This window comes from Pteropus alecto, unplaced genomic scaffold (genome assembly GCF_000325575.1).
Source record: "Pteropus alecto unplaced genomic scaffold, ASM32557v1 scaffold39, whole genome shotgun sequence".
NCBI classification, from domain to species: Eukaryota; Metazoa; Chordata; class Mammalia; order Chiroptera; family Pteropodidae; genus Pteropus; species Pteropus alecto.
This window is the reverse complement of record NW_006443568.1, coordinates 9592727-9602437: the sequence shown is the minus strand read 5'-3', so window position 1 is coordinate 9602437 and position 9711 is coordinate 9592727. Positions and strand designations below refer to the sequence as shown.

General features: G+C 43.5%; 1 protein-coding gene across 2 annotated transcripts in view; it reads right to left on the bottom strand.

Annotated features, from left to right (window-relative positions):
* Positions 1-7119: 7119 nt before the first annotated feature.
* STMN1 (stathmin 1) overlaps positions 7120-9711 on the bottom strand; it is a 5524-nt gene continuing 2932 nt past the window's right edge. For both annotated transcript variants that reach the window (XM_006924404.3, XM_015599014.2), the window contains exons 4-5: positions 8524-8715; positions 7120-7629 (exon numbers count right to left, since the gene is read on the bottom strand). In XM_006924404.3, the coding sequence (XP_006924466.1) occupies positions 7558-7629; positions 8524-8715 (264 nt within the window). In that variant the 3' untranslated portion in view covers positions 7120-7557. The remainder of the gene's footprint in view (positions 7630-8523; positions 8716-9711) is intronic.

Genomic DNA, 9711 nt, shown 5'->3' with positions numbered 1-9711 from the left:
TGAATCTGACCTGGTCTCTCCATCCTGTGGACCCAACCCTAGTCCAAGCCACCCTTATCCCTCCCTCCTACCCTCCTACTCCTCTTACCTCCATTCTCCTCCTTTATAAACATAATCTCATCATGTCGCTCCCCTCTTAAAGCCCCCAGAGGCTTCACATCACACATATTATGTAATGCTACCCCTCGTCATGACCCATTAGACCTCCGCGGCTGGGCCCTCCTTGCAGCATCCCCCTTGCTAACTGCATCCAGCCATGTGGGCCTTGTTTGTGTTCTTTCCTCACACCTGCTGGTTCCTGCCTTTGAGCCTTTGCACTAGCTCTTTCTTCCCTCTGCCAGGAATACACCACCCGCTACCCACCTTATCTGTAGAGACCTTCACCCCTCCACTGTCATGGTCTGTTACATTTCCCCTTTTTAATTCCCCCCATAGCACTCATTGTAATCTATTTCATTGTCTGTCTCCTCTACCAGAATGTAAGCTCATGAGGACAGGGACCTTGTCTGTGTGCATAGCCGTGTCCCCAGGGCCTGAAACTGCCTAGCATGTAGGAGGACTCAGTATTTGTTCAACAAATGAATGAATGAATGAATGAATGAATGAGTGTATGAATGGAGAGGCTCATTTTGGGTAATTCCTTAGGAGATCTTCCCACTCTTGGACATCCAAAGATAAAGGGAAGGAAGGAGACTGGTGGGAGGGGACATGACACCGAAGATACAAGTCAGAAACTAGAACTAATGAAAGATCATCTTCCCAACAGCCAAATTCTCCTCCCTGACTGCCCAAGTGATCCTGCCAGCAGAGCATCTCCGGGATGGGAGTCGGAGTCCATCTGGGGAAAACAGGAGGGAAGAGGTGAGCATCGACATATTGAAACAGCTGAATTCAGGCCAGAATGGGACCTGACCATCTGGGGAATGGTGCTGAAAATGCCTCCTGCTGGTTCTACCACTGACCAGCTATGGATCAGTGCCATAACCTTTCTGAACTTGTTTCCTCGTCTGGAAAATGGGATAAGAATAGTATTGACGAATAGTATTGACTTCGCAAGGATGTTTTAAGGATTTAATAATGTGGAATATGTAAAATGTGTATACAGTACACAGCAAATAGTAAGTGCTCAAAATACTTTAGCCATAAAAGAGAAAGAAAAGAGAGGCAGAGGGAGTGAGAGAGTTCAGAGAGAGGCAACAGGGAGAGGCAGGTGGCTAGTAACCCGGGGGCAGCCCAGTCTGACATACTGGGAGTCTGATTCTCCCAGAAAAGACACAGAAATTAAAAAGAACCCAACTTTAGCACCTCTTTCTCAAAATGGACTTTTGAGTTCTGGTTTAGCTCCCTCATTTTACAAATGTCCTGAGTCCCAGAAAGGACAAAAAATTCTCTAAGATGCACAGAGAGTTGGCAGAAGGGTCAAGCACAGAGAGATAGATAGTTGGGGAGGAGGATACCCACAGAGGCCAGAGTGGTGGATTATGAGCTCCCTGTTCTCCTCAGCCTGGAGGGAGAATGTGTGCCTTCCTGTCCCCACAGCTGTAGTGAGAGGCAATGGCAGACTGAGAAGACCCTGCAGTCAGCAAGAGGGACATCGGGCAGAGAGGAGCAGGGGCCTTACCTGTCCTGTGCATCCCCCAAGCACCAGGCCCTATGCTAAGCACTTTGTTAAACCCAGCACAGGCTCGATACTCCTCTAGCCCATGAGAGCTTAGTCCCATTGGACAGGATGCCCAGGGCCCCTGAAGAGCTAATAGAGCTGGAATTTGAATTCCATTCTGTGTGAATCTAAAACGCTCTGCCTGGGAATTAAAAGGCCTAGGTTTGGGACCACCAGTAACTGGCTGTAACATTGGGCAAGTCTTTTCTCTCTGGACTCAAGCCTTTCCTTTAAACAAGGAGGGTAAACACCAGGGTTCTTCCAGCTGGAGCTGACATTCTTGGAATTCTAAACAACGCCTCCTCGGTCTGAGTCAGGAGGAAAGCCTGCCAGGACACCCAGCAGCCTCTCCTCCAGCCTTCTTGCCCCAGGAGCACAAGGCGGTCCTGTCCAGGGAGAAGCCTCCACCTACCCTGGGCCCAGGCAGCAAAATACCTCCTGCCCTCCTTTCCAAGGTGGTACCCTTCCTTCCACTCAGCCCATGCCACTCTCTTGGGCAAATCTCAACTCATGTTTGGGAAAATGAAACCAAACAATGTATCAAGCCTTTCAATTAGATGCCTATTTCCCGTCCTCTGAAACTTTGAGGCCCACGGGTCAGGATTTAGGCCCATGCTTCTCAAACTAAATTAAAATTTAAAAAAAAATTTTAATCTGTTGAGAACTTATACTTTTGAAAAATTAGAGAAATAAACTAGATAGTGGTAATGGTTATACAACATTGTAAAGGTACTTAATGGCACTGAATTGTACACTTAAAATGGTTAACATGGCACATTTTACGTTGTCTATTTTACAATAAAATTTTTCTGATGACAAATAAAAGATACAAAATACTCGCTTTTAATAGTATTCAATAGACCTTGTAAGAGTTATAAAAGTTTCTCAATGCTTACTTTCAATTTTTGTACTTATCTCATTGCAGAGCAGTAAGAGTTTGTGGACTGGCAGCAGTCCTAGGACTACTCTTTGATAGCACTGATTGAGGGATGTTGAGAGGTGGACTCTGGCTTTGCAGGAGGCTTTCCAGAAGGAATAAGGCTCCTGCATCCCCGCTCCTCCAAGTAGGTACTTCTGGATACCAGGCCAGTTAACTCTAAGCAGCCCCAGGCTGAGCACCCTGGTCTGACTTATGACTGGACCCCTCCCCCCACTCCAGTCTATCTCCCAGGGCCTTCTTGATATATATTGTTATGGAGTCTCATCAGTGGCCCCTGATAAGCGTAGGGAATGTGGGGTGGGGTGAGCTGGGAGAGAGAAGTACAATGTAGAGGTGTGCCGTTTTTGCTTCTAACCCCTATACCAAACTTGGCCCAAGCATCACCTCCTACAGAAAGCCATCCTGAATGTGCAGCAGGACTGAGGAGCCTGTCTGTGCCCCATAACAGAGCACAGCCCTGACTGTATTTACACTGAATGGTTGATATGGTAAATTTGAAGTGGGTGCTTGCCCCTCTGGGGGATGGGGACAGTGTTAACATATGCCTTGGTTCAAGGATATGGCCAGATTCTAGGCCTTGGCTGGGTGTCCCTGTAAAGGGTACAGTCTGCACTGATGGTTGGAACTCTGGGGCCATCTCCACTAGACTGTGGGGCACTAGAGAGCAGGAATTATGTTTGGGACATTGCATCTTGAGTACAGTGGTCTCAGCCTGGCTGGGCAACAGAAAAAAAATGCGGGCTTTTAAAAAAATCTAGACATCTGGGCTCCAATTTTAGAAATTCTACCCCCAAAGATCTGATGAGATTCCTGGGTCTCCGTGTGACTCTGATGCCCAGCTGGTGTCTGATTCATGGAGAGGTGACAATGAGTGTTTGGTGACTGTGCTTATAGAGGTGCAACACGTTTGTGGAAGGAGAGGAGCTGAGGGATGTCAGAGGGAAGGGAGTCATTTTTTATTATGCCGTTTACTGTTTATTATACCTTTTGTACTGATTAGACTTTGGACCTAAAAAGAAGTTTGACAGACTGATGGAGTGGCTGTCATCTATTTCAGGTACCTGCAAACTCTAGGCCTACAACAAGGGCCAAGGGTCCTTAAATGTGGGCCAAAGGGATGAATAGCTGTAGAGCACATATCCTACCTCAAGGGGGCAGCAGCTGCCCAGAGCCTGCTGGTTGGATTCAGGCGAGACTGTGAGCCCAGGGTTGCCAGATTTTCCAGTTTTTCAAGATAAGCCTGAAATCAAATTTTCAAGTGACATGAATTGCCAATTAATTTAAAAATTTAAAACACAGCATGAGCTTGACACAATACGCATGCAGACCGACTCTAGCTGCAGGCCATCAGTTGGTTCCTTTGGATTTAAGAGGATGCCCATAAGGATTGGGCACCAGCGGCAAGTCTGCAGAGCTGGGGAGAGGCATCCTTTGCTTCTAGAAAATTAAGTTGACTCCTCATTGGGTCCCCAGAAAGAATACAAGCCGTGTGCCCAAAGGTGGACCACAGGAATCACCCACTCATAATAATTTAATTCAGCACAGATTTTCTAAACCCCCCACCAAGTACCACAGATCCAGTGGCGAATATGACAGGCACAGTCCCCTTCGCACCCACCATTTGCTGAAGTGGCAGCCATGGGCATCTGGATAATCTGCCACCTGTTTCTTCTTGCTCTGGATCCATTTCACAGCCCACTCTTCATCATACTGGGAGAAAGCTAGGCCTTTCCCAGCTATGGGCCAGGGCCCCTCCCTCTTGGAGTTCATCAAACTCTACAACTGTTTTAAAAATCTGGATGCCTGCACAAAACAAATTAGAAAACCTTCCCTGAGCCCCTTAAGTGCAGAATACCAGTTTCTGCCGGCAGAAGCCTCAACCACAGAGACACCATGGATCTTCTGTTTGACCTGGGTGAAGAGGGATGAGGCAGATGTCAGGAGACTTAAGTGGCAGCAATATTTCTGGGGCCTCAAGAGTTCAGCTCAGTTAGGAGAACCCTTAGTGGCCAAAGCATGGCCCCTGATCTCAAGGGTCTGCAAACTAAGCAGGCAGAGAAGAACCCAGAACCACTGTCTTGGATTTGGAAGGGAACCTCAAGAGCACCTAATCCAACCTCCCACCCAAAGAGAAAGCTCCTGAGGAGTTGGACCTTCACCTTCTCATTGTTCCTAAGTGAATCATATTCAGCAGTACTCAGACAACTGAGTTAATAAAGTGGCTAAACCATTATCTGAAAGGACAAATTTACCTAGGGTGCTTAAACATCCCTGGAAATCAGAACTCTCCACTGGGAAAATAACCCCCACAGTAGAAAAGAACACTTTCAAAAAGGGCCAGTGGGTGGTGGATGAAACCTCTTTTCCCTAGAATAACAGGTTACTCCATTCACCAAACCACTAAAGCACACTTGGTTAGTACAAGCACACGGTGAACGTTCTCAGCTGACCGCTGATAACTCTCCCCTCACCCCTTCCTGCAGCATGTGATATGCTGGGATCCCACTTCACTTTTTCATAGCTAGCATGTAGCCCAATGTGTTGCATTCTAGGTGCTTGTTAAATGTGAATTTAAGGGCCTTCTTCACAACCCTCAAATCTCTTTCCCACCAAGGCCAATCACCATGCCCAAGTACAAAAGCCTTAGGAAGAAGGGACAAGCCTATTTTTCCACTCAAGCCAAAGGGAATAATGGTGTGTTCCTTGGTGACAGTCCTCAGGCTATAGTCATACCAATCTGGCTTTACAAAACTAATCTGTGACATAAGTGCTGGGAGAGGATGGCCCTGCTGGGAGAAATGCACACCTTGGGGACAGGAGAGAGAACACCCAGGCCCGGAAAGGCAGAGACACTCCCCAGAAACCCATGGGTACCCACCATTTCTCTCCAAGTTATATGCAAAGAATTTTGAAGTGGAAGATAAAGTTAACTAGCTCAACCTTCTAATTTTATCCAGGAGAAAACTGAAGCCCAGGACTAAGTACCTTTCCAAAGGTCAGAAGTGAAATATTAAAGCAGGGCTACGATTTTGTAAGATGCATACTTCAGTTTCCAGTGACAATCGCTGTCATGAGGTGGGAGCTCAGGACCACTTTGATACTGAGTCAGGGCCACCACGGTCCATGGGGTTGGTTATAACTAACGTGGAGATCCTCCCTCAGGCCCAGCTCAACCCTTTTCTTTTTTCCCAAGCTGTTCCCTCCCCAGGTCCTACAGGAACAAAAGCTTACTGCCATCTGTAGGACACCTAGTATCATTACTCTAAATTCCTATCTTCAGGTCATCTTTATAGCCCAGCTACTCGGAATTGTTTCCAAGATTTCTATAGGTACCATCTCACCTATGCAGACCTCTAACACCTGCTATGTGCCAAAGATGGAGGATTCAAGGGTGAACAATGCTAAGTTCCTGCACACAAGCCTCATCTTGACCTATGTGTTTAGACAGTATCTGAACTTAATGTTAAACTCATTTGATCTTGTTCCTTGGCTCTACATGGCATAACTTTAAATTCCTAAAATTGATCATCTTGACCTAATTTATGAATTCAAGGCACATAAAAGCTGCATAATCATTTCCAACTCGAGTATAAACAGCTCACTCACCCACTTCTGGATGAAAAGTCATTATGTATGTAGGGTGCTAAATACATACTAAGCATAGGTCTTTCTATACACACAAACTCATTTAAACCTAACATGAGACTGAGAAAGGCTATTTTATATCCTTATGAGTTTGGTTAAGACCCAAATCAAAATAGAGCCAAGGCTGCAGAGGTACAAACAAGCAGTATTAGTAGTCATCTTGCAAATACTTTCGTTGTTGGTACATGGCTCCCAAGAGCTTTTATAGATGTCTGAGAAACAAATAATCATATGTAAGTAAGGCTATTTCCCAAATACCCTAGTAAAGCTGGTAAACGCTTTCTCTGAATTGAGAGGCAATGCTGTGACACTGGTGAATATCATGGCCTCTGGATAACATGATGCAACTGCCAACCTTAACCACTCGTCAAGTGCTGCTCTGAAAAATAAAGTTCCTTTAATCACTTCACAGGAGATGCTACAGGGACACAGCAAGTTTTATTAATATTCTGATTCCTGAGTCATAGCTTTCATGGCAGGAAAATATTAGGATATACCCCACCCTCGGCTGTAACATAAAGCTAACAGTCTAATATTTCTAACTAGGATCTTAAGATTTCCTCTATTCTCTAGCAATACCATTTGTGCCATGAATCTTTTTAACAGGGACACAGGAACAAAAAAATGCTTGTTTGCAAATAAACATCTGAAAGACTATCCTAACAGCTGATCTGGGCTGAAACATGACAACAAAGTGATGATTGTGGAAAAAGACAATGCAAACAACTCTGGAGTGAGAGACTCCGAGGGCAGAGAACTTGCAGTGATATTTGTGCTCCACCAGCCCAAAGGCCCCACCTGGAACAACTATATCAGCTAGGAGGGTCTCTATCATTGGACAATTTATTCCCTGGATAGAAAGAAGTTACTGGCATCAACAGCACTGTGCAGTTTTTATTAACCATTCAAGTACAGTAGCATCTGGTAAGATTGGGACAGAATTGGGATTTAAAAGTGAACATATTCAGCATCTAATAATTTGAAAGAAGCCACTACATATTCTTCACAGACATGTTTTCACAGAGCCAATACAGTACTAGCCATTGACCCAGTACACCAAGTGTACTGAAGTAGAAAAGATGCAACAAGAAAAAATAGCTACATTAGACTTCAACACTTTAGAAAAAGAGTAAAACACTTTTAGTTTCTCCCCTTTAGCCCCTAAAACAACATCATACAGTCTGGATCTACCTATAGTCCTACATCAGCTTCTAGAATATTTGTCAGGAGGGCAAAAATAAAATGACACTGGCCAGTACAGTCTTTGGATATTTAGGAAGGGGAGGGGGAGAAAGTCAGTTCTCAGAACAAATTAGTCAGCTTCAGTCTCATCGGCAGGATCTTTGGATTCTTTGTTCTTCCGCACTTCTTCAACGTGCTTGTCCTGTAAAGCAGCAGTATATACATCAAATAAAGGAGCCTGCCGAATCACGTCCCCAAAAGAGAACCAACGCATCAGTACATATGTTATACATGTAACAGTAATATATATAATAGTCCCCACATATCCATGGTTTCGCTTTCCACGGTTTCAGTTAACTGTGATCAAGTGCAGTCTGAAAATATTAAATGGAAAATTCTAAAAACAAACATTTCAGAATTCACACCATTCTGAGTGGTGTGATGAAATCTCATTGTTCTTCTCTGTCTCAATTAGTATATAAATCATCCCTTTGTCCAGTGTATCCAGACTGTATTACCCACCTGTTACTTAGCAGCCCTGTTATCAGATCAACTGTCACCCTATCACAGTGCCTGTGTTACAGTAACCTGTATTTTATTTAATAATGACCCAAAATACAAGAATTGCTGGAATTCAGATATGCCAAAGAGAAGCCATAAATTTTATCATAGACATGTATATACGTATAATAAACATAGTGTATACGTACAGAGCTCGGTACCATCTGTGGTTTCAGGCATCCACTGGGGGTCTTGGAACACATCCCGCACAGATAAGAGAGGACTACTGTATAATTATATATTATAGGAGTCACACAATTAGAGTTCTAAGACATCATCTTCGAACTTTCTGGGTCACGCAAAGAATCTAACAACTGAGCTTCCTATTGCTCTTCCAAAGAAAGTGCACTTATGCTGGAAATGTTGAATATTTCATCTTATTTTAAAATGAGGTACCTCTCATTTAACATGTGGAGCCCCCAGATTGATGAAGACAACAAACACCCTTGGATGAAGGCAATTAACTGAAGCCAATTCACTGGTTCACGAAACTTCAAGCTTTTAACCCTTCTCAAAGCAAGGCTCAGACACTAACCTTCTCTCGCAAACGCTCCAGTTTGGCAGCCATTTGTGCCTCTCGGTTCTCTTTGTTGGCTTCCATTTTGTGGGTCAGTTTCTCTTCTGCCATTTTACTGAAGTTGTTGTTTTCTTCAATTGCTTTCTGAAGCACTTCTTTCTCATGCTCTCGTTTCTCGGCAAGCTGTTTCAAGACCTCAGCTTCATGGGACTAAAAAGAAAGTTTCGCAGGCTAGGCTCTCTGAAATGTATTTAGCATTACTTGAAATTTAAAAAGAAATTATTAACTGGAAGGACTTAAGAGACAGATTAGGGCTCTTTAAATGATACTGAAATCAGGACCTGAATTACCTATATCAAAATACTGAGAAATAATTTACTTACAGGAAAGCTAGAGAGTACCTGACACTGGTTCTGTTAATTTTCTTCTGCAAAATCCCTGTCATAAGAATTTCACTATATATAGCCAGTTGCAATGTAAAACATAGGCTCATGACCACAGGGCCAGAGTTTATTCCTAATAACTTTTTCTGTGCAGCCTTTTGGCTGCTTTTCCATGAATGCAAACTACATAGAAGGGCAGATAGGAGATGATGCACCACTACAAACACTGCCCCTCTTCCTGGGGAAATACTTCATAGTGTTGACAGCAGGTCAGTGCACATAAATACAACTGTGGCACTGCAAGATGCATAGCACCTGCTGTAGTAGCTTAAAAGGGGGCCTAAAGTGCATGTGTACTAGGTTTCAAATTGCACTACCTGTGTTGGTCGGGGGCAGATTTCCACTTTACCTTTTTGTGCCTTTGTTTCCCTGATTTTAAAATTAAACCCCAATCAGGGCTGTTGGAAAGGGGGAATAAGGGAGAATTTATGTGAAGTTCATAATGAATGTTCTATTATCCTAGAACATTTGTTCTAGAAAGAAAATATACCAAAATGTTAAATGGTTATTTCTAGGAAGTAGAATAACGAATACTCTGAATTTCCTAATTTATAAACTTCTGTGATTCCCAATTTTTCTATAACAAGCATATTAATATTTGATTTTTCTGATTAGTTCTTTTTAAATTTAAAGATGGCCATCTTACTATAGAATTGCTTAGATAAAAGCTGTCATGATACCAGTATGCCAGCTAACCAACAAAATCACATCAAGAGCAATTTAAAATGTTTTTATTATACAGTTCTCAAAAAAACAAAACTAA